Raw genomic sequence first — 26,128 nt, forward strand, 5'->3', positions numbered from 1 at the left:
TCCTTTCCTTTCATTTAGAGAATTCGAACAGCACTTATCATGGCTGCCACTGAGGTACTTCCGGGTCATTTCACTCCGTTAGGAAGGTTCCTAAGCTAAATGGACTATTCGACCGCAACCTTAGTCTCTGCGTTTCTGCACTGGGCTAATGCTAATGCTAATAATGCTAATGCGAGGATAATAAAATGGCGGCTTCACAAAACTTTTTGGGAGTTTTACGGGGCGTGGTTTGCATTCCGCCCAGCCAATCAGACATAGGAACCTTTTTCTCCCACGAAAGTACCTGCTCTCTAGCAGGGACGGAAAAGGGGGTAAAAATGTTCTCATTAACTCATTTTAGTTCCGGCTGTTTTTGGTGTGAACGCGACATTTCGGAACTATATCGGAACTAAAGTGGGAAAAGTACTGCGGTGTGAACGCACCTAATGAAAAATATATATTCTTGTATGTGGTTGTTTTTGCGTTCAGGGCATACAAAAAGGTGTAACATTATTTTAATACCAAAACTATATTGAAATAGAGTCTAGCTTGAACAGCAACTAAGTAGCTGTAACATTACTGGGTTATTTGGTGATAACAACCAAAGTAAGGCAAGGCAAGGCAAGTTTATTTATATAGCACCTTTCAACACAAGGTAATTCAAAGTGCTTTACAAAAATGGAAGACATTTTAAAAATGGCATTTAAAATCAGTCATTAAAAAGGAAAGATAATAAAATAAACATTAAAATAAAAAATACATGGATAAAAGTTAAAAGTTACAGTGCAGTTTAAGATGTGAATAGTTCAATTAAAAGCAGCGGCAAAAAGAAAAGTCTTCAGCCTGGATTTAAAAGTAGTAAGAGTTGCAGCGGACCTGCAGGTTTCTGGGAGTTTGTTCCAGATATTCGGAGCATAATAACTGAATGCTGCTTTACCATGTTTAGTTCTGACTCTGGGGACAGAAAGCTGACCAGTCCCTGAAGACCTGAGGGTTCTGGATGGTTCATAATTTAGCAGTAGGTCAGACATGTATTTTGGGCCTAAACCATTCAAAGCTTTATAAACCAGCAACAATATTTTGAAATCTATTCTTTGACACACAGGAAGCCAGTGTAAAGACTTCAGAACAGGAGTGATGTGATCCACTTTCTTAGTGTTAGTGAGGACTCGAGCAGCGGCGTTCTGAATTAGCTGCAGCTTTCTAATAGATTTTTTAGTGAGGCCTGTAAAGACACCATTGCAGTAGTCGAGTCTACTGAAGATAAAAGCATGGACAAGTTTTTCCAAATCCTGCTGTGACATTAGTCCTTTAATCCTAGATATGTTCTTTAGGTGATAGTAGGCTGATTTAGTAACTGTTTTAATGTGACTGTTGAAACTCAGGTCAGAGTCCATGAAGTAAAGTCACTTCAGACCAGTGGCGGCGCCAGGGTATGGCAGGGGTAGGCTACAGCCATACCAAGAAATGGCTAACCCCTAGATTCCACCGGGTCCGTCTGCGGCGCGTTACGGGCGTGTTACTGCTGCGCCGCGGTGCTCACGGCGATCGCGGCCACTCTAGTCAATGGGTGCTATTCCACCACACGCGGCGCGTTACGGATCAGAAGCGTCTCGGCGCATGGCTCCTCTAAAATTAGGATGAATCCTATTTTTGACGCGGCGCAGCCGTAACGTAAGGTCGGGCAGGCAGGAAGTGGAACGTTCAAAGCATATATAGCATATATATATATATATACAAACACATTTTGCAGACTCTATCCCTCCGTAGGAGGAGAAATGTCAGCGTTCTCCTCCGGTTTACAGGCACTGTGTAAATTATATATATAGAATAATTATGATGATGAATGCATTTTTTTACCACTAAAATACAGCAACACATCTTTGATTCATGTCGTTTATAACTGGAATATTACAGTTATTATTAACTTTGTCTGTACAAAGTAGCCTGTCCAGGAAATATGCCCAAATCAACAAAAACTGCGAGCCGGCAGGCAAGACGTTCCGCTTCTGAAATGCTTCTGAAACGCGCCTGGTAGGGTATGACGCCGGAGGAGGCCGGACCAAAACCGCAACGCGGCGCAGACGGACCCGGTGGAATCTAGGGGTTAGCGATGCTTGCTAATGTAAACAAAGACCATATTACGTCCAAAACAGTCGGGCATTGTTTCTGATAGCAACGTTTCTGATAGTGCCATGCAGTGGCGTTTTTATATGTACAAAAGTGGTGGGGCACAAAAAATGTAGATGTTTATATAAGCTTCTGCAGTGAAGTTCATGGCTGACTCTTCAGGTTTACAAATATTATATTTTGACCTAAATCAAAGTATTATATTATTTTCAAAAGCTTTTTTAGTCTGACGTATAAAAGTTAGCGCTGAGCTTCAGTCTGCAATGTTCAAAACAACAGATACAGCCAGAAATCTAGGTGTAGTCATGGACTCTGACCTGAGTTTCAACAGTCACATTAAAACAGTTACTAAATCAGCCTACTATCACCTAAAGAACATATCTAGGATTAAAGGACTAATGTCACAGCAGGATTTGGAAAAACTGGTCCATGCTTTTATCTTCAGTAGACTCGACTACTGCAATGGTGTCTTTACAGGCCTCACTAAAAAATCTATTAGAAAGCTGCAGCTAATTCAGAACGCCGCTGCTCGAGTCCTCACTAACACTAAGAAAGTGGATCACATCACTCCTGTTCTGAAGTCTTTACACTGGCTTCCTGTGTGTCAAAGAATAGATTTCAAAATATTGTTGCTGGTTTATAAAGCTTTGAATGGTTTAGGCCCAAAATACATGTCTGACCTACTGCTAAATTATGAACCATCCAGAACCCTCAGGTCTTCAGGGACTGGTCAGCTTTCTGTCCCCAGAGTCAGAACTAAACATGGTAAAGCAGCATTCAGTTATTATGCTCCGAATATCTGGAACAAACTCCCAGAAACCTGCAGGTCCGCTGCAACTCTTACTACTTTTAAATCCAGGCTGAAGACTTTTCTTTTTGCCGCTGCTTTTAATTGAACTATTCACATCTTAAACTGCACTGTAACTTTTAACTTTTATCCATGTATTTTTTCTTTTAATGTTTATTTTATTATCTTTCCTTTTTAATGACTGATTTTAAATGCCATTTTTAAAATGTCTTCCATTTTTGTAAAGCACTTTGGGTTGCCTTGTGTTGAAAGGTGCTATATAAATAAACTTGCCTTGCCTTGCCTTGCCTTGATGCTTCGATTAATTTTAAACAGAAAATGTAATTTTATCATTTAAATATAGTAAGATCCCTTTTTCAATAAAATGGTGTTCTTACCTTGACTTGAAGATGAAGTCCATGCTATCATTCTGGACAAAAATCTCTATTACTTTTTTGTAAAAGTCCGGTCCTCCTTATCTTCTTGTAGTTTCAACGTGCATTTATCTAACAGGTACGTTTCCCACAGATCTTATTTCGAGCTATTTTCTAAAATACTATGGAGAAATCTCATTGTTTTTTTGTCGAGGGAACCCATGCGCAGCTTACTTCCGGGTTTTAGGATGCGTCACTGCACCTCTCTCGTCTCCTCTTCACACACTACACTTTTCGCGGCACACGTACTTACAGCCAATCAGCTCTGAATTATGTGAGATGATGTATGGTGGGGATGGCAGCTCAGTGCCCCTATGGTCATTATTTCTTTGCCACACATATTAAAAAGAAAAATACTCTGAGCATGCGCAGTGTAGTTTTTACAGTCACCATTCACTTAGAGAGAGGGGCATGATCGGGTTTTGTCCCACATGGCTCAAAACGGCTCAATAGGCACACACTGTGGACACTAATTAGAAGAACACAGACTGAAACAGCAATGTACAGACGAATCAGATGATTAAACATGATCTTAAAATATATTTTATATATATTTTAATTCATATTTTGGCATTTCTTTTCATTTCTTTGTAATCATTATTTGTAATACTTTCTGCTGACACTAGGTGGGGCTGTGCCCCTAATGACCAGTCGCCACTGGTGCCATGGGTCCGCATTGCCGATATAAAGTGGCGAAGTCACGCCCATCTACTTCCGCCCCATGGGACCTTATTTCGGAAAAATTATGTATTGAAGTCAATGGAGAGAGAAAACTTATCTTTCGATCCCGTTTGAATTGTGCCATGAATTACACATATGATGTTTGTCAATCTTAAAAAATAATTTCCATGTCAAAAAGGTCACAGTTTGTCGTAAAACTGTTGAAATATAAGACTATGAAAAATACGCAACTAGAAAGACTACAAATCCCAGAGTCGCGTAAGTGATGTCACAATTGTTTTCCTCCACTAAGAGATAGCTAAGATCAGCGCCATATAGATATAATCTATCTATATGGCGCTGGCTAAGATAAGATAACTTTAACAAGATGCCTGTGTGCTTAGTACCAGGTTGTTATCATACAATGCAATGGGTCTTGCTCGTTCTTTCGCTTCCCATCTGATGAAAGGACCAGGAGTGTCTGGATCAAGCTAGCTAGTAGCTAGCACGTTAGTTAGCATTACAGCCTTGTCATTTGTATTAGCCTTAACATGAAGTAACATTAAGTAACCCAAAATGTTAAACAGTAAGAGTAGTAGTCATATTTCGTGAACCCTTTGAAGAGTACTGTCACACCGGTGTGATCATTCTATAATACACAATTTAAGCCCGGGGGAGAAATGCTAACGCTAACGCTAGCGATCTTCTCTACTTCATGCTATCTGCACAAATGGTTGACATTAAACATTACAAAGACCAGGCAGTTCAGAGAGAATCAAAGGAAGGCAGGCAGGCAGCTTTGCATGACTTTCTTCAGGACGTGTTTCATTGTGGTGATAGTGAGGATAGTCAATCGTTTTGTTGACAAGACAGTAGTGACGGCCATCTTGGTGACGTGTGTTGTTCTGTGAGACCAGAGATGTAGTTCATTGAGCGTTTCACACAAACAAATGTGTTACTTCACAGTTTTACGACACATTATTTTTTTTTTGACTTGCAAAATTATCTTTTAAATTGACAAACATCATATGTGTAATTCGTGGCACAATTCAAACGGGATCGAAAGATAATCTTTCTCTCTCCATTGACTTCAATATATACTTTTTCCTAAATAAGGTCCCATGGAGGTCCACCGGAAGGGGAGGGACTTCGCCACTCTATTACATCATATCGGATGCAAATCTGGATCAGCTACGTTGTACCCTTGTTTTTAGAGATTTGGGTACAGAGGAAAAGAGAGAGGGTTTTGTTTTGAGTTCCCTGACACACTGGGGACACATTTATGTATATAAGACATCAAAAAGTGCATTTTGCATGAGAGGTCCCCTTTAATTTCAGTCCCAGTATGTCCCTGAGTGGGCTTCTCTTCCCATGGCCCAACCAGTTCATTAATATTACAATATATCCATGATCACTTACAGTTCTCCCGCTCTCCCCCTCTGAGTGAGAAGCTGGTGAAAAGTCAATGTTCTATGTCACTTAAAAAGCTAAAAGAAGCAAACAACTGTACTGTGTAAAAACACTCAAAAAAATTATCCTGAATACTTAAGCAAAATTGTAATTATGGAAAAAATAAATTTTCCAAATAGATAAAGGCTATATTATTGAATTACAGTTATCCATTCATTTATTTGTTCATGGCTTAATGGTTGTAGCCTGTTAAAGGTGGGGTAGGTAAGTTTGAGAAACCGGCTCGAGAGACACTTTTTGTTATATTCCATGGAATGCTCTTAACACCCCGATAGCAATGAATATTTTAAGTGCTTTGACAAAAAATCCATACAAAAATGTCATCTGTGGAAGCCGTAGTACTTCTGTGCACAAACTTATCTCGTGCCCTCATTGGTCATGTGCGCGTTTGTGTGTGTTGGAGGAGGGGCTCTGTAAGGAAGTGGCAGATTTTTTCCGGCTGTGTATTTTCAAATCCTAGCGATATCGAGCTGGTTTCTCCAAAATTACCTACCCCACCTTTAAGATGAAGCTTAATTACTTTATACACTGCTGAATGGCTTAACCCTTCTTAACATTTATGAAACTATTAATGTTCCATACCCTTTTAACGTGAAGAAACTCTGCTAACTGACAATATGAACAATTTTTTGCTAAAAGAAACACAAGAGTAATACCAAGCCTTTGAATTAGCATTGAGCGAAAAAATGCTAACTAATGCTAACGGACTTTTCACAGAACTCACTGTAGAAATGCCCTTATTACTTATCGTAACTGCACAAACAAAATATCGACTAGCAAGCTGAGATTCGACAGATTCCATACATGTAATGTCATAACTGTACGACCCCGAATTCTCTGAGCTATCAGCCAGAAAAGAGAAAGTAAACAACATCCGGTTTCAAAAATATTACAATAAATACGTCTTACCTTTTTTGATTTGTGATCAAAAGTTATGTTCAACGGAATAAAAACGCCGCTCAAGGTTAATCCAATGTCTCTGTGTCACGTAGACATTTTTACTGATAATCCATCATCATATTTATGGCAATATACTGGGTATAAAGTTTTGCAGTCCAGGCTTGTACTTTCAGATATGCTTCGTTTGCTTCTCTATTACGTCCGCAATGGTAATGTTTACGTGGATTTGGGAACTGCCCATCAATCGATGGGCAGTTCCCAAATCTATTGGATCTAATGGTTAAGAAAAAGGTGTAAATCGACCAATGGGTTCCAGAGATATGGTCCTGCGTAAAGTATAAAGAATGCCAGCCAGCGTCAGCACATTACGCAACAGACTCTACGCAGTGTTTACAACGTAAGGAAGCCGTTATTGCAGGACCCAGAGCGCACGGAGCACAGAGCGGACAGCAGATAACAGAGCAGATTACAAACAAATAAAAATAAAAATGTGTTTTACAACAGTTGTACTTGGATGGAATGAATACCTATAGTGATATTTCAAACTAATAAAATGATTTTTACAGTGAAAAAGGTCAAATGGAACTGATGGTTCCCAAATTACCCAGAGGTGAGTCCGCCTGGACTTTATTTTTCTAAACCGCTCTAAAAAGGTCAAATTTCACTTGTTTTGCATCAATCTTTATACAGGGTACTTATTATATGTTATAGTTTGGATTCCTAAAGCTTTTAGTCTACTAACCCATCATTCAAGGGTGGTTTTCACTGTAAGTAGGTTTTTTTTTAGGCGGAGATTATAATTTACATGTTTTTACTATGTTCCATCTGAATTTACTTTAAAATAAAAACATCTATATTGATTCTGACACTTCTACATCATACATGAGAAAAAAGATTATTAATTTACCCCTTTTAGAAGTGTGTCAGCCATTAACTTAGATAGATAAACTTGCAAACATGTCAGAAGAACCGGCGCATAACAAAACAAAATACAGTCAAACTAAACTGAAATTCAACAACTTGAATGTCACATCCCTGACATTCACAACTCCGGAGCCTGGCCCTTCAACCATAGAACCAGCGCAGCCAGATGAACCCCAAAGCAGCAGCTCTGCGGCCGCAGAGACTGTCAAAACCGCCAGCATCGTTGAACCGAAACAGGCTGGTTCCGACTGCATGGAGGTTTGTTGTCGGGACATTGAGACGGGCAAATAAAAGCTTATTTGGGTAAAGAGAAAGGTACTTCAATGCAGAATGGTACAAAAACAGAGAGTGGTTCATTATTTGCAAAACCACTAAACGAGCCTTCTGTGAAATATGCAGATTTGCTGCTGTCAAACGGCTTGTAACTTTCTCCAAATGTGGAGATGACAGCTTTGTAAATACCGGAGTTAATAACTGGAACTTTTCACAGTGTGTTCAAAAAAAGTGCGCTTACTTCAGTCAAACACCAGTCAACATTCAGCTTGTCAAACAAGAGCGTATTGAGCAGGAAAAATTAAGAGATGGAATGATGGAGCAAATGCGCTGTCATATGTGTGGGCTGGACCTGTATAGTTTAATTTACAGGAAAGGAGTGAGCAGAGGGCAGAGTTGTCCATTCTTGTTCTGTTTTCTGTGACTATCTTCCTCCCCATGCTGAACACCCTCAGACTTTCAGTTGCGCGTGCTACTAACGACCCGTCCACACAGCAGCGTTAAAAAAAATCTTCCAACACTTCTGCCCATTCACTTTGAATGGAGTGACGTCACTTTGCCTCACTTTTCGCCGAACTGGATGGTGGGAAGCAGAGCGGAGATTTCCAGGCATCTCAGGATTCAAAAGTTGAGCAATGTTCAACTTTTGAAGCTGAGGTGGAAGCATCAGCCAATCAAATCCCGTTTATGCAAATCTGACAGTACAAGCGCTAGCCAATCAAACCGCGTGTATACTGGGAGAGTCATTTCCTCATATTCCAAAAAATGGAGGAGAAATTAATTATAGCGGTAGGGAATCACCCGGTGCTTTATGACCAGTCCCTATTTACCTACCGGGATACAAACCGGAGGAGCCAAGTATGGAGGGAGGTGGCAGAGACAGTGGTAGGTTTTCGCCTGTTTGGGGAGTTTATATCAGTTTACTTCAGGCTTTTTTGCTTTGTATATCGGGGGCGGGAGTTTCATGTGATTGGTTGTTGGTCGCGTTGCTCGCAAAAAAATCCCCAAGCTTCAGATACGCCCACCTCCAAGATTTTTTTAACACTGCTGTGTGGACGCTCCGTAAAGAGACGCGTTACCATGGAAACCAAACAATGGTGTAGCTGTATTGAAGTCTGAGTGGAAACAGTAACATTTGGAGCGTTATGTTAGAATGAAACAGGTCGTGACTCACAAATCAGATTAAGTCAGAAATCGGAAGAAATGCTGGAGAAATATGACCCCGGGAGGAAAACGGGAGTCTCCCGCGAAAATCGGGAGGGTTGGCAAGTATGTCACATACACACGCACTTTTTGGCCCCACCACTTCTGAAATGAATCCGGCGCCGTTGCCTGCTTGTGTGTATGAGAATGGCCCTGACACCATTTCCGCCCAGATTTAAACTGCTGGCCAAGCTCGAGCTCAATTCTTGCACTGAACACGTGATTCAAGATGGCGCCTGTGTCGGCTCGCCGCTCGCTCAGCTCTCTACCTTTAGCTATCCTGTTTTTGTTTTATGTTTGTCAGAATGTCTCTGCTCTGCTCGTTTATGATCGCCAAGCTCTCCTCCACCTCAGACCCTCACTGGAGTTGATATTGCTGCCCAAACCTACATCTGGCAACCATAAATCGTCCCCCCCCCCCTCTACTGTCGGATATTCCCACCTACCTGCGCCGGTTGCCCTGCATCCTGCCTCACCGAAAGCACTTTCGACGACGGGGAAAGCGTGGTGGTGCTCTGGTCCATCAAAAAGCATACCTGACGGCTTCTTCTGTGAATTATCCACGCCTCGGATGTCATGGCCCTCCCGCTGCACGCCATCTGAGGGATCGGTGGATTCGCCCCGTTTTTCCGGAGCTGCAGCCTCTGATGGGCCCGCTGGCAGCTCCTCCTGCCCGACTGACTGCTCCCGGCCCGCGCGGCGTTCAACACGCACATCTTCGTCAGCTGAGACGCACTACACCTTCGGCAAGCCCGGAGCGAAAACTTTGCATGGCTTTGCTAAATGCTAGGTCGATAGCAAACAAAACGTTCCTGCTAAACGACTTCTTCACCTCTCGTGAACTGGATTTTATGTTCCTGACGGAGACCTGGGTCCACGCTGGCGAGTATACACTGTTCTCTGAACTTCTTCCTCCTGACTGTACATTCTTCAGCTCCCCCCGTGCCACTGGCCATGGTGGGGGCATAGCATCAGTGTTTAGAGCTAGCCTCCAATGCCAATTGCTTCACCCTGTAACTAGCTATGCCAGCTATGAGTTGCAGCTTTTTGAACTGAACCCGGCCTCGCCTATACTCTGCGCAGTCGTGTATCGTCCGCCAAAGTGTAATACGGATTTCATAAATGACTTTTCTGACTTTCTGTCCGGGATCATGGTGAAATATGATCGTGTTTTGATCTCCGGAGACTTCAATGTCCATGTGTGTTGCGAGTCCAAACCTCTGGTTAGGGACTTTTTAAATCTCCTTGATTCTTTTGGTCTTGTTCAGTCCGTGGCTGGCCCAACACACGAAAAAGGACACACTTTGGACTTAGTATTATCGTTTGGACTGTCTGTATCTGTGGATGAAATATGTGCAGCAACGCGTATCTCAGACCATTTACCGGTTCTGTTTACAACCTCCATCCCTTCCTCAGGAGTCGAATCACGTGCCCCGGCGCGTCGTCTGCGTTCGATTAACCCCTTGACTGCCTCACAGTTCTCTGATGTTTTTAATGCTTCTCCGATCTGTAAATTAGATGTGAACTGTGCTTTTAATGCTGATGAGCTTATCTCCATGTTTGACTCGACATGCACACTAATACTGGATTCTGTTGCTCCTTTTACGCTTAGACGCACCAAAGTTCTATCAGAGCCGTGGCTCAATGACTGTACTCGTGCTCTCAGACGCGCTTCCAGGCGTGCAGAGAGAAAATGGAAAAAGGATAAACTCCATGTCTCCCTAGAAATCCTTCGTGCTTGCCTTTCTGACTACCAGACGGCAGTCAAAGCAGCCAAAACAGAGCACATTTCTCTGTTAATCTCCAAAAACAGCCATAAACCTCAGGTTCTTTTTAATGTCCTCAACTCTATCATTAATCCCTGTGATGTTTCTTCTATTGTCCCATCGACTACTCTCTGTGATAAGTTTCTTACATTTTTTATTGAAAAGGTATCTGCTCTTAGGCTAGCCCACACTAGTGCTACCCCAGATCCTGCTCCTTTTCTGTGCCCTGCTGTCCTCGACCACTTTGAGCCTGTATCCCTCTCTTCTCTCTCGGATGTAGTCAAGCACCTGCGGCCGACAAACTGCACCTCAGACAGCATTCCCTCTCGCCTTCTCAGAGATGTTTTTGATTCAGTTGGAGCAAGTATTTTATTACTTTTAAACACCTCTCTTACCTCAGGATGTGTCCCAGCTGCCTTCAAACATGCCGTGGTTAAGCCACTCCTTAAAACGAAAAATCTCGACCCCTCCATTCTCGCAAATTTTAGGCCCATCTCCCAGCTACCTTTTTTATCAAAAGCCCTGGAGCGAGTAGTCTACGCCCAGCTGCAGTCTTTTTTAACCATCCATGGAATCCATGAAAAGTTTCAGTCTGGCTTCAAACCCATGCACAGCACTGAAACAGCCCTTTTAAGAGTTTTTAATGATCTGCTCCTAGCCGCCGACTCAGGCAGCCCAGCTGTCTTGGTGCTGTTAGACCTGACAGCTGCCTTTGACACTGTGGACCATAGCATCCTGCTGTCACGGCTTGAACAGTCCGCTGGCATCACAGGCTCTGGTTCAGGTCCTACCTGACAGACCGTAGCTTCTCAGTGCAGCTAGGTGCCTTCTCCTCTGCCAAAGCCCCTCTTACCTGTGGGGTTCCCCAAGGCTCAATTCTGGGCCCCATCCTTTTTCTACTGTACATACTGCCCCTAGGTTCAATTCTCACAAAACATAACATTCCCTTCCACTGCTACGCCGACGATGTACAGATCTATCTGCCTCTCAAAGCAAATGTCAAACACTCACTACAGCAGTTGATGGACTGCTTAGCAGAGATAAAATCCTGGCTGAGCAAAAACGTTCTCAACCTCAACGAGAGCAAGACTGAGGTCATCTTTTTTGGACCGCAACCTCCAGCCTCTCCGGTTGATATTCTGGGCTCTATCAAAAAAAACATCCTCCCCTCGGTCATGAACCTTGGAGTGACCTTCACTAGCAATTCGACAAGCAGGTCAGCACCGTAGTAAAATCCTGCTTTTTTAAAATAAGACTATTGGCCAAAACCAAGTCGTATTTATCTTTTAATGACTTAGAAAGGGTTATTAACGCCTTTGTAACCTCGAGACTGGACTATTGCAACGCTCTGTATGTGGGTATGGACCAGGCCTCAATTAAACGCCTACAGCTAGTCCAAAACGCTGCTGCACGTTTGCTGACTGGCCACAAAAAGCGTGACCACATCACCCCTATTCTGGCCTCACTACACTGGCTTCCAGTTCGGTTCAGAATTGATTTTAAAATCCTTTTATTTGTTTTTAAAGCACTAAATGGGCTGGCTCCGGCCTATATAGCTGAACTGCTCCAGCGCTACACCCCAGCCAGAGCTTTAAGGTCTGCTGACCAGCTGCTGCTGGTAGTGCCCAAGACCAGGCTAAAAACCCGAGGGCACCGAGCCTTCGCAGCAGCTGGCCCTAGGCTCTGGAACACTCTGCCCCTCCATGTGAGGTCGGCCCAGACCCTAGGGGTTTTTAAATCTAAACTAAAAACACACTTCTTCTCTCTGGCTTTCTAGTTAGAGCGGAGCACGACTCCTGACTGTTCCTTGTGTTTTTTTTTAATTTTGTTTTTAAGATATATCTGTTGTAATTTATTGTCGTTTATTGTGATTGTAGTAATGTGTTTTTATTACATGTACAGCACTTTGGCTCGACCAAAAATCGCTTTTAAATGTGCTATATAAATAAAACCTGATTTGATTTGATTTGAACAAAAAAAAGTGAGAGAGGGACTGCAATATAAGAGGGAAAGAAAGAGAAACTTTAAAACTGTTCAATTGTTATGATGTGTAAAGACTGATATTGTTCTATAATCGGCTGAAACTGTTAAGTCATGATGTGAAATGGTTAACAAAGAAAAAGGGAAACTCAAGCTGCTGCTACACTTTATTTTATTTATCTAAAATTAAGCACTTTAACCTGTTAAGCCCGAGAGACCCCGGTACCGGGGCACTGCCGCAACATCTTGCAGGAAACAGTGTCTGAGGGCATGTTCAATTAAATAAAACTATGAATGTTTTATATCCATGTAACGGGAAGAAACTCATCTAACTGATCATTTTAATTTTATTTTCAAAAGAAAACCCACAATGCTAACACTGAGCCTCTGAATTAGCAACGAGCGAAAAATGCTAACACCTTACTGCACCGAAAATCACTCACAAAACCTTATTATTTATCTTTTCACCACATCCAACACATTGTGAGGTGACACTAAATCGATTGACACCGACATTACCACTGAATTATACGTATTCGCGACGTTATAAGCAAAAACGGACATCAAAACAGGTGACGCTCGGTAGCTAAAAATGCTAACATTTTTACCTTGGCTCTGTAGTCTCTCCAAAGTGGTCTTCAATGGCATTAAAACGATAAAAACGCTGCTGAAGTTAATCCATAGGTTAATATAATGTGTCTGTGTCCCTTTGAAATGATTTCTGATAATCCATAAGCATTAAAACTGCTTTTCCGTTTCCAGATGTCAAAGCTAGAGATAGGTTCACTCTGATGGAAAATTACATGCGCGAAACCCCCACCTTTTCTCTCACAACGTGTGTGTGGGGGACTCCCCCTTCGATTCTATTGGCTCTAACGGTCAGAAAGAGGTGTCAACCATCAAAATCGAGCAAGGGAAGCCAGAGATATGGAAAATCCACCCAAATGACCCCAGAAGTGGTTTCTTTTTGCTAAATCTCTCTAAAAAGGTCAAATGTCACTTGTTTTGCATCAATCTTGATACAGGGTACTTATTATATGTTGTACTTTGGATTCCTAAAGCTTTTAGTCTACTAACCCATCATCCAAGGGTGGTTTTCACTATAAGTAAAAAAGAATTTTTGGACGGACACTATCATTTACAGTTTTTTACTATGTAAAATCTGAATTTTCTTTAAAATAAAAAACATCTATATTGATTCTGATTCTTCTACATCCAACTCACAGGTTTATCATTACTTTGAGAAAAAAGATTATTAATTTAACCCTTTTAGAAGGGAAGATATGGTCATTTGTTCTGGGAATGTCATTTTCGAGCCTGAGACCTGAAAAACAGCTCAGGGCTTAACAGGTTAAAGATGCACATATTTTCAAAAGCTATTTTATTTTTAAATGCAGCCAGAGAGGAACATTACACATACATATCCACAGTATTTTACTGTATATCTGTATAGTTCAATGTTAATTGACAATAAATATTGTTGTTTTTGAATTGTTGATTACATGCAAATGTTGATAAAGCTAAGCTAAGGTTCCTAAGAGAAACTGACAATTCGACTGCAGCCCATGTCCTGAACAGTGAAAATGAATTTTTACCATCAAATCATTAAAGAGACCCGCGATTGAATAGGGTAACCCCTAGAGTCCACCGGGTCCGTCTGCGGCGCGTTACGGGCGCGCCGCGGTGCTCACGGCCACTCTAGTCAATGGGTGCTATTCCACCACACGCGGTGCGTTACGGCTCAGAAGCGTCTCGGCGCAGGGCTCCTCTAAAATTAGGATGAATCCTATTTTTGACGCGGCGCAGCCGTAACGTAAGGTCGGGCAGGCAGGAAGTGGAACGTTCAGAGCATATATAGCATATATAGCATATATACACACACACAAACTCATTTTGCAGACCCTATCCCTCCGTAGTCTTTCAAGTAGGAGGAGAAATGCCAGCGTTCTCCTCCGGTTTACAGGCACTGTGTAAATTATACATATAGAATAATTATGATGATGAATGCATTTTTTTACCACTAAAATACAGCAACACATCTTTGATTGAAGTCGTTTATAACTGGAATATTACAGTTATTATTAACTTTGTCTGTACAAAGTAGCCTGTCCAGGATATATGCCCAAATCAACAAAAACTGCGAGCCGGCAGGCAAGACACTCCGCTTCTGAAATGCTTCTGAAACGCGCCTGGTAGGGTATGACGCCGGAGGAGGCCGGACCAAAACCGTGGCGCAGCCGTAACGCGGCGCAGCCGGACACGGTGGAATCTAGGGGTTAGACTGAAGCACTCTACCGGTAGCTCGCAAGCCCCTAATAAGTAGCTCGCCAAGCAAATCCAAAATTTAAAAAATACACACAAAAAAAAAGGAAATTTAATTAAAAGAATCCTCACGTTCTTGCTTGATTTGCGCGACCAGCGTTGCAGTCGGGAAGAAAAGCAACATGAAGCAGCACCTCACCGCTTCATAAGGAGTTTAACCGTGACACTTTTCGAAATCACGTTTGTGTCCCCCCACTTTACAAATATGTTTATTATTATTTTTTAATGCAAGCCGTCATCGCAACGGAAGGAGCACACAGCCTCTGTGAGCGAGCGAGACAGAGAGAGAGAGAGCTGGAGAGAGCACACCTTTATCTATTTAATATAGCCTAGTTGTAAAAAATAAAGTAAGAAATCATTCCAATGTGTACTATCAGACAGTAAAAAAAAAAAAGTTTAAAAGGGGAGTGATTGGTAAAATATGCATAAATAAAAAGAAAGGATGCTAACTAGGTAACATAAGATTAGAATAAACAAGTTCAAATGATTTTTTATTGGTTGTGATCATATTCTAAATATTTTTGGATTATTGAAAAGTATACAGCTCTCTTTCATCTGAGTGTTGAGAGCTGTATCCATAAATTCATTTTGTGCTCAAAGTGCACCAGATTGATCCATTTAACTTCAACATTTCAAAATAAATCTTCCCGGGGGTGCATGCCCCTGGACCCCTGGAGGATGTGAGGTCCACCCCCAAATAAAGCAGGTTAAAATAATTAAATAATAATAATTTTAGTAAACACTAAAAATGGGTCCCACAGACCCAAACAGCACACAAAGGTTAAAGGTAAGCATATAATAATGTTAAAATGTGCTAAATATATACACTGCAAATAACAAAAAAAAGAGGAGTAAAAGTAGCTCACGACTTGTTTTCTTTTTTGAAAGTAGCTCTCATCCTAAAAAAGGTTGGAGACCCCTGGTCTAGAGCATTTTTTTTACTTCAATTTGTGTTGTTTGCATAAAGCAAACAACAGAATACTGCCAGAAAATATACAAAACAAATTTGTCTTAATTTCAGAGGATGAGCATCATAGGAGGAAATACAATTTTAAGCATCAGTTTGCACGTACTACTTTAAAGCAGATGTGTGTCTCTGTAGTTGGCGTAAAGAAGTGAACATTTTTTACCGAATGATTTAAAGGGCTGTAAGAAATATTTTATGTTTAAGAAAATGTATAAAGAAAGCATATTTAGACCGTATGAAGTTGACTTTTGATTGTGTTCTGGTTTTATGTTTCAGTATTTGTAACAACTGTGACTGAAAGAATATTGCTTTTATTTTACTTTTTAATGGTCATTTCATTTTTTATTTCTTTTGTTGTTATTTTTTTGTAAGAAGGCCTGAGTTGCTGTGGTTCTTAAACGTTTCCATTTTGCAATAATACCACTTACAGTTGATCGTGGAATATCTAGGAGAGAATACATTTCACGAAACTGACTTGTTGCAACGGTGGCATCCTATATTGTAATATAGGATGTACCACGTTAGAAATCAGTGAGCTCTTTAGAACAACCTATTCTTTCACAAATGTTTGTAAAGGCAGACTGCTTGATTTTAAACACCTGTGGCAATGGGACTGAATAAAACTGAATTCAATGATTCAGAAGGGTGTCCCAATACTTTTGTCTTGTATATTATATAGCATTTGATCATATATCACAATGGAGCATAAAGAAACCCGGAAAAAGCAAGTCTGAAAACTGAAATTCTCTATTACTCAAAATATTACCTTTAATTGCATATACCAAAGAAAGAAAAACAGCTTTAATCACAGCATATGGTATTAAACCTGCTCTCCTCAAGTTTAAAAACTTGAGACGGTGCCGACTCCGGCGAACAGTTGAGATAGACCCAGTGTAGGGTCTGCAGGATCCATTTCAAAGGCTGGGGTTGACCCATATCCAGTTTGTGCTGTCTCATTCAGTGGCCTCTTGATATCCAGGGCGATGTGCTCCATGATGGCTCCTACTCTGACAGTGCCTATGGAGGCTTTGGTTGTCTTGAGGTGCCTGGCTTTGGATACGAGCTAGTACAGGTGCTGCAGTTAGAGAGCAAAATTCTGTTCCAGAAATGTTGGGTCTGTAGCCGAGCCACTGTGCGCTCCTGATCAAAATATCAACCTATTTGCCCAGGTATTTGTTTCATGATATCTGGGTGGTAGACGTGAGGCAGCACAACTTGTGAATTAAACTGTGTGTTGTCTAAGCAGTAGATCTACAGTTTGCCAAAAAAGAACGTATCCACTGGCTCAAATGTGTCTTATTTGCTGGACTGCATGGGGAGACCTTACCCATGGTAAGTACGCGCTGCTGGCCTCCATCCATGTCCTGATAGGGCCAATATCTGGATCAGTCTCCTTAGCATTAGGTCAGTAGTGTTGTTGGTCATAGTCAGGTAGATTTTTCCATAATTTACATTGTCTATTTCAGCAGGTGAAGCTTCACCTACCCCTATTGGACTCGCTGCTGTGGAAGCTGAGGATCTCTCTACCCCCACTGGTCTCAGCGTCACCTGGTTAATGTCAGAGTCCAACTTGAACTGCACAGCATGATGAATAAAGCTCACGGGAGGGGCATGGCATCTTACATGAACAAGACTGGCGAAAGAGTCTCCTTGAGAGGTTTTCTCCGTTGCCGTGTAACCGGCCGGTATGATTGACAAACTCAAAGTCTCTCCATCCACCTGGCAGGCTGTCCCTCAGGTTCTTTCATCTGTATTAGCCAGCGAAGGCTGCTGTGGTTAGTGCGCACTGTGAAGGGCTGGCCCTCGAGATACTGCCAAAAGTGTGATGTAAACTCCACCATGGCCAGCAGTTCACCATTGTGTAGTGCAGTTATTCATTACAGTTTTGGTAAGTTTACGACTCCCAGATGCCAGCATGCACTCCCTGCCTTGCTGAACTTAAGTGGATAACCCAAGACTGGAGCTGTGGTCAGCGAACATTTGTGTTTGCTGAGGAGGCATGTGGCGCAGTGGATAGAGCCTTGGTGTTGGGATCAGGGGGTCACAGGTTCAAACCCCACTGCAGTCAGCATGTCGTTGTGTCCCTGGACACTTCACCCCAAATTGCTCCTGTGGGGATTGTCCACAGTATTGAGTATGTAAGTCGCTTTGGATAAAAGCATCTAACAAGTGACATGTAATAGTGTAATAGTAATAGCTGAACACTGCCTGACATTCCTCACTTCAGTGAAAATGGGCATATTTTTTGTCAGGGCATGGAGCGGCTCAGCCACAGAAGCAAAGTATTTAACAAACCACATGTAGTATGATGCAGGGCCGGACTTCTTCCAGCATGTTGAAGCATTTACCAGTGGAGAGGATCTTGTCCTAACCCCTGGTCCGGCAGTGGCTCCGTCAATAGGGGCTTGGACTGGGAGCTGTAGGGTCGCCGGTTCAAGTCCCCGAACAGACTTAAAGTATGGAGTGTGGACTGCTACTTGGAGAGGTCCCAGTTCACCTCCTGCCCTGCTGTGGTGCCCTTGAGCAAGGCACCAGACAAACGATCATTTTCATGATCGCTTTTTCGTTTTACATTTTCATTTATTGTCATTTCCATTCAGTCAGTCATTAAGTGCTATTTAACATGTTAATTTGCTACATATCCACACAAACAAACTAAGTGTGCAATCCAATGAATGTTAATCTAACTGGGTTTTGATAGATAACATATCTCTTTTTCTTCTCTGAATTATTTTATTTCTATTGTGCACTCTAATCAATATTAATCCAATTATTGTTTCGTTTATACATTTTAAGAATGGCGTTTATCTTTTTTGAGAATGAGTTCTTATTTTATTTAATGTATTTGGGTCTACAACAGATGGTACAAATGTTTGTGTCAGTAAATGTGTACTAACAGAGGCGGGGGTGTTTGTGAAAATAACGGGGACAGAGCTGCTGTCAGACGAACAGCTGTGCGGCGTCATCACAAACGGACGTCGCTTCACGTGACGCTCCGGAGGAAAGGACGTCCCATTGCTCTTAAAACTCATTTCCCTGCTTCTTGTGGTTTCCTTGCGTCTCTCCATGCTTCCCTGGTGGGAGGGACTAAACGCAGGGAAACGACGCAAGTGAGGGACGCAAGGATTCCATTTAATCGACCTGAGAAGGACCCCCGGTACTAGGATGGGTTAAATGCAGAGAACACATTTCACTGTGTGTGCTGTGTGCTCTGCATGTGTTAAAGAGGGTTTCATCCCTCCCAATATATTATTATTGTGTCTTGTATGTGGGGTAGTGGTTACGTATCCTATATATATCCTTTTTGCAGACCATCACAATTGGCAACGTCCAGCTGCTGTGACTGCGGAGAGCCAGTCCTGACTCCAGGCTATTTTGTATCTGCTTGTTGGCACTTACTTGTTTCTCTAACTATGGACCATGGGAGGTTCAATTATAGTCTGCCCTGGCTGGACTGTAGTGTCTTCAGGCTGAACCTAGGCAGGTTAAAGAAAACCTGCAACGGCCCCCTTTTTGATAGTTATGGGAACGTTAACGGGATTGAAGATGCGTAGGGGCACAGTCTTAGAGCATTGAGTTTCCACGAGGTATTGGGCTACCAGCAGTTTCAGTTTTTCAACAAAACCCTGGGTGGGGCTAAGCATTACTTCCCCTTTCATTTGTTCTTTTAAACTAGTGAGGCCTGGTACTATGTACTCCGGCCCTGGCTCCACTAAAACCGGTCTTCTCTCACTTCTCGTGATAGTGGCTTGCTTTGTGATTGGAAAAATAGTACCTCTTTGCCAAACTGCCCCATGCGATTAGAACCGTACTCTGGGTTTGCTTTGGAATGGACCAGTTAGATGGCCTAGCAGGGCCTCCTCTGAAGCTAGGTCTGCAACCAGGAAGTGTATGATCACTTGGTGATGTTTATCTGGACAGGGATGTTAGCTTCAACGATCACAGGTTTGTGTCCAGCCCAATACCAACCACAAATGTCACAACTGATGGCTGGAAAGGAGGCAGGACCTCTGGGAGAAAAGCTTGTAGTGACACGGAGACAATACATTTATCTGTGCACCACTGTCAAAAACAGCACACACTTCCACAACATTTATAAGCAGTAGGATGCACATTTCCCGATAAGGAGTTTTAGGGTGAAGCACAGTTGGGTCAGTCATTTCAGGAGAGGCTGACAAAACTTAGCTAGCTGTTTACACCAAAACAGTTGAAAATAGTGCCCAACATCTTGGTGAGCAAAGAGAAAATTGTGAATCATGTGAATGCAGCTTTAGAAGTAAAAGTATATAAAGCTAAGTATAGAGTTTTATTCCTGAGTAAATCTGATTTTTTTGCTGTCTTTTTTTTGTTTTCAGGACACGGCGGGTCAGGAGCGTTACCGCACCATCACCACTGCCTACTACCGTGGCGCCATGGGCTTTATACTAATGTATGACATAACCAATGAGGAGTCCTTCAACGCCGTCCAGGACTGGTAAGCGATTGTCCTGGAAGCTTGTCTGTATGCTGTTTCTGTGTGTTTGATTATCAAAATAATTAATTTAAAATGTACTTACAGGGCGACCCAGATTAAGACGTACTCATGGGATAATGCCCAGGTGATCATGGTGGGTAACAAGTGTGACATGGACGAGGAGAGAATCATACCTGCAGAGAAGGGAAAACACCTTGCAGACCAGTTAGGTGAGATGTTGCCGCATGAGTGTTACTTAGTATCTTTATAGAGTGGTGCAGGGATGACATATCTTTGTAGGCCGACCCAGAAATTAAAATGCATGTTTTGTTCAGCCGAATAATATCCACATGTCTACCCTACTTTTATACATTTCGAATCATAAATCTAATCGCCAGAAGCAAAATGCTAACGTTATGCTATAAACTAACTACAGCAGAGTACAGCAGGGTCGCACGACTTCAACGTCACGCCAACTTAAGATTCAAAAATACAGATTCAAAACTATACAAGTTGAAGTGTTTGTTTTAACAGTTTGCAGCGCAGGTACTTGCCTTCAAGCAGAACAGGGGCAAACAAACTTAGCGGGAGTGTTTACATGTTCGGCGTAATGACGTACAACGTCCTCGACAACTTCTGTAGTCCTATTCAGCCACTTGTTAACAACCATCGTTTTTCAGACACGTAAACTCTTCAAAAATCACAAGTGGGGTCACTGCTGATGTATTTAATGTCGTAGAACAAAACGTACTCAATTTTGGCTTCGAGAGGGAGTTTCATATTAACTTACCTTACTCAAGCTGTAAAGTGTGAGCATTCGCTGGTACTAAGTTTTTGTTTTAAAATCTCCCTCAATGTTTCTCAACAGGGAAAAAAAATAAACAGGATAACGTATCAAAAACAGGGTTTGGTTTGATAAAAAAAAACAGTTCAAATTAAAAACAGATTTGTATTAAATGTATCGCTATTAATTCTAGAATATCCATCAGACTCGTTTTCAACGATCATATGCCCTGTAATAAATAGAAGATTTAAAGTTTTGATTTGTGATAATATTAACTAGCTACATTATAAGTGAGGGGTTGATTTCGGACACATAGCAGCATTTCATTTCTCATAAAATGTATGCTTTACTATTATTAAAGGTGGGGTAGGTAATTTTGGAGAAACCAGCTCGAGTGCGCTAGAATTTGAAAATACACAGCCGGAAGAAATCTGCTACTTCCTTACAGAGCCCCTCCTCCAACACACACTCATTGGTCATTGGCACATGACCAATGAGGGCACGAGATAAGTTTGTGCACAGACAGGCTGACAGGCAGGTCGGCCATCCAATCATTTTAGCCAGCCCGGTTAAAATGATTGGTCGTGCTTTTTACAGTACTACGGCTTCCACAGATGATTTTTTTTAATGGGTTTTTTGTTAAAGCACTTAAGATATTCATTGCTATCGGGATGTTAAGAGCATTCCATGGAATATAACAAAAAGTGTATCTCGAGCCGGTTTCTCAAACTTACCTACCCCACCTTTAAACGATATAATATTATTTTCCCAATTTATGATATTCTCCAATCTCAAGCTGATCCCCCTTACATTGCCTAAAATTGCATATGTTGAAGACAAATCCATGTGTTGTAATAAAGAGCGGCTAAACTAGTGTGAACTACTTAAACTGTAGTAGAAAATGCTTTCACTCTGGGGTGTGTGGTGATGAAAACCTTTATAATAACAATGTATTGCCTGTTGCCAAAGGCCAAAAAGGTATTTGGATTATGCACAATGCTGGTTTAACACCACTGCATGGAACTAACCTCAAAGTTGCTGGCTGAGACACTGAAACAAAAATGTGTCTGCTGTGTAAAGTTTTACTCTGTACAGGAAGATAGAACAAAGGGTTTTGTGAGCAGCAACAAATTACATTTCAAACATTTGGTATCCCAGGTTACAAATGGATATTTTAAAGTAGGAAGAAGAATCTGAATACAGCCAACACACTTTGAGATGCTCAGATAGATAAAACCACACCTCAAGTTTAGTAGAAAAACAGTCTTAAATGTTTTGGCCGTTGCACAAGGAAAGGGGAGTTAGAGATTCTTAATTCTATACTATCCCATATTAATCTCACATGCATGTCAGAAAAACTGTGAAAAAATGGTCCAGTTCAACTGATTTTCCTGTACCAGTTTATTTTAAATAAAATATAAAATTATTAAGCCGTTTAGTTTTTCTTTCAAATGTTGTCAACGTCATGAAAACAAACATTTATATTCCCTCTTTGCTTTTGCCCCATGTATCAGGTCACTGTTTATGAAACCCAAATCAGACAGTTTGTCAATTCCCACTGATTCTGATTCTGACAGTTTTTGGACTACTTACATTTAAATTTGAACATTTTGAGAAATATATATACATCAGCCTGCAAACAATTTGCATGAATTCACTAAAATGTTTCAACCTTCTGTTTCCTTTTGCAGGCTTTGAGTACTACGAGGCAAGCGCCAAGGAGAACATCAATGTGCAGCAGGTCTTCGAGCGCCTGGTGGACATAATCTGTGTAAAGATGTCAGAGCGCGTGGACGTAGAGGTGCCGGCCGCTCCTGGCACCAAGACTACCAGACTGACTGACAAGCCCGCCCAGCTACCTCAGAAGTGCTGCTGATCGTCCATCCGTTCATCCATACATCCCTCTGCTGTTGCCTTGTCTGCTTCCCCCCATAAGCTTTTGAAAAAAGAAAAACACTACTTAAATATTATAGCATTCCTCAACTCACTCTCCCTGCTTCAATACATGTTTGTGAGCAATCAATAATCACTATGACTCCTGGGATTTATATTACAAGTTTAATCCTGTTCTTGTCCCCAAGGTTGGTCAATCTTTGCAGGAGAAGGAGTGAGTGTAGCAGTTTGTTCCCAATAAAATTAAATGTGGCATTAGAAAAGTTTTAGAGCCAAGCTAGGTAACAGAAGATGTTGTGCAAATAGGAGATTAAAAGCCTGCTCAGAAGATAAAGAGTTAAAGTGTATGTTACATTTTTAGATTTAATTTGAGGGACATGAAACGATTTATCCACTATGGAATGGGTTGTAGTCTGACAGAGGAGGATGCAATTAGGGAGATAATGTGACAAAACGACCACAATTCCATAGAGGTAATGAGTAGACTCATTTGAAAATATAATTAATTTACCTCCAGTTATCTGACATTGGTAAGTTCCAGTTGAAAGCACCAGTAATTCTGGTTTTGTACATTTTTGAGACATACACCTGTCTAGTGCACACACTGCCTCATAATTGGTTGAGTGAAGTGCTTCATTTTAGATGCATAAAAAAAGTGCACTGGTGAGCAGGGCTGAAAGCAGGGTCCAAAGGTAAGCACAGCACTGCCTCTCCTCTCAAAGTGTAGCACAACAAGAAACTCACCACCAAAACTGCTCATGTTCACAAGTTTACAGGTCATAGTCGTTCATCCAAACATTATATAAGATAAGATAAGAAAAGAAGGACCTTTATTAATCCCCGTGGGGAAATTCAGTAGTTTAACAGCAACAGGGTAAGATTGAAAAACAGGACAGCACAGATTCACAAAGATTAATACAATTAAGGATAAAATCAAAGATACAAATTAAAAATGGTAAATAACTATAAAATAAGAAATGAATTAAATTGAACATATATACATATTTGGTCATGTGTACATATTATTTACATGTGTGTGTGTGAAAACAATATGTATTTTATGTGAGGCTGCTTTAAAGATAGCTACTAGTAGTGAGTCCACACAAATGCAATATGCCCATAGCCTAACCAACTGTTTCTGGTCTTACTTTGCGCTGTTTTTGGCTTGAAAGACAATTTAGGGATACACCACCAATGCATATTTCCGGGTCGGCCTGCAGCCCAAATCATTAGAGGACTCTGTAAAATCTAATGGTGCCCTGTGGGGTTTTTTAAAGCAAAAAGTAAAACATGTCTATAAATTATGCCTTGACCAAATCTTCTACCTAGGTGGTCAGGAAGCCCAGAATCTTTTTTTCTCAAGGAGCTTCAAAATCTGCACATTATAAGACACAAACTACTTTCAGATCCTAATTACAGATAAGACCAACCCCCTAGACAAAATTAGTTCATAGTTTTCTACTGTTTTCCAGAGGTAGCCTAAATAGCACAAAAAGACATTAAAAACCCAGATGAGGTTGGGCACTGCAGCCAATGGCACAATCCAGCACCATACTGAGTGTTATATACACATGTGGGCAGGTACATGGTTCTTTTTTCCCCCATTAGCACATAGACGGAATTTTTTGTGTGTGAGAGAGCGGTGTGTATGTGATATTAGAGCCGACATCGTGGTGCATATGTTTATCATGGTAATTATTGAGTGTTCATTTTTAAGGGTTTTTTGTGTTTGTATACAGTGTCTTTGACGGAAGTGTGACATTTTGAACATGTCATGTCAGCTGAGATACAGTACGTGTTTGTTCACAATGAATTCCATGATAAAAGGGAAGACAAGAAGACAAATATTTGTGCATTTATTATTAAATATTGAAGATTGGAAAAAATCAATAGCCTGCCAAATTATTATATAGCTGCCACGTTTTGTGTGTAACTCCCTCCCATGTGTCTTCATATTGATATGAAAAAATATATATATATATATTGACATTGTCTTCATATGATTCTTTTTTAAAGTGAATTTGTAAATGATAGATTTAGAAATTATAATGGTGTTGAGTATGAATACATTTTTTATGCTGTGTATACCATGGACAAAATATATAGAAAGTTAATGTAAACTTGTTGTCTAACAATTCCCTCCTGTACAGGGGAGAAGCACAAAGTGATTGTACAAAATATTGTGAATGTTTGTATATTATAGATGCAATTTAGTAAAATAAAAATAACAATCTTAATAATAACATTTTAATGTAATTATTTTTCCTGAGTGTCTGTGTTTTTTTCAAATAGTTTCAACACTCTCTTTTATCTCTACTTTCATAACCACCAGTACTTGGTGGCGAATGTAACAAATACATTCCTTGACATTACACAACATTAACACCATATACAGACACAGTGCTTTAAGAAAAAGCCATCAAAAATAAAATTATGAAAAATATATATGAAAATAAACAAAAATAAATAAAACATATATAAAAGGTTTTACATTCCCTTTGAAAAGATGGAAGTATGAAACTTTTATAAGAAAAAAGTAAATGAACTGTGAGTTTTTTAGAATGAAGAAAATAGAAGGAAATAAAATAGACAGAAATATATTATCAGACGTGAGGAGTAAAAACACCTTTCTCTTGACTGCAGCCCTCCGACTATTCTTATGTCTCTGCATTTTCACGAGGTCTGCCAGTCTGGGGCTCAGCTTCCTAGGGGATATTAGTACACTTTGCTTTCTCTGTTGACACACAAAATAAAAAGCAATTGGTAATCAACTTGTCACATTGGGATTCATACATTGTCATATTGTTTTGATTACCTTTTTTTCCCTGGGTGGCTCCTAGTCCTTCTCCTTGTCCTCCCTCTTCAGCCTTCTGTTGGATAATAAAAGAGAAAATAGTTATCCATCTATTGTCCAACACTGGACTAAAAATGTCTAATTATACATGATTATTGTCTTCAATTACGTGAGATTGAGGTGGCATGCTTTCTTCCTCCTCCTCGTCCTTCTTCTTCTTCTTATTCTTCCCGATCAACCGCCTGTTGGATAATAAAAGAGACGATAGTTATATCTATATATCACATACATTGTCAAAAACTGCCATACTAATGAGTAATCATACATACATCACACTGATGCAGAGTCCTCTTTGAGGTCGTCTCCTGTGCCTGTTCAAACAGGAGACGACCTTTGCGGTCCTGTTGGA

General features: G+C 40.9%; 1 protein-coding gene across 1 annotated transcript in view; it reads left to right on the top strand.

The window, feature by feature from the left end:
- rab3b (RAB3B, member RAS oncogene family) overlaps positions 1-25,152 on the top strand; it is a 96,611-nt gene extending 71,459 nt beyond the window's left edge. The window contains exons 3-5 of the mRNA XM_034140940.1: positions 20,151-20,269; positions 20,354-20,478; positions 22,724-25,152. Coding sequence (XP_033996831.1) covers positions 20,151-20,269; positions 20,354-20,478; positions 22,724-22,908 — 429 coding nt within the window. The 3' untranslated portion in view covers positions 22,909-25,152. The remainder of the gene's footprint in view (positions 1-20,150; positions 20,270-20,353; positions 20,479-22,723) is intronic.
- Positions 25,153-26,128: the final 976 nt, after the last annotated feature.

Source organism: Trematomus bernacchii, unplaced genomic scaffold, assembly GCF_902827165.1.
Source record: "Trematomus bernacchii unplaced genomic scaffold, fTreBer1.1, whole genome shotgun sequence".
NCBI classification, from domain to species: Eukaryota; Metazoa; Chordata; class Actinopteri; order Perciformes; family Nototheniidae; genus Trematomus; species Trematomus bernacchii.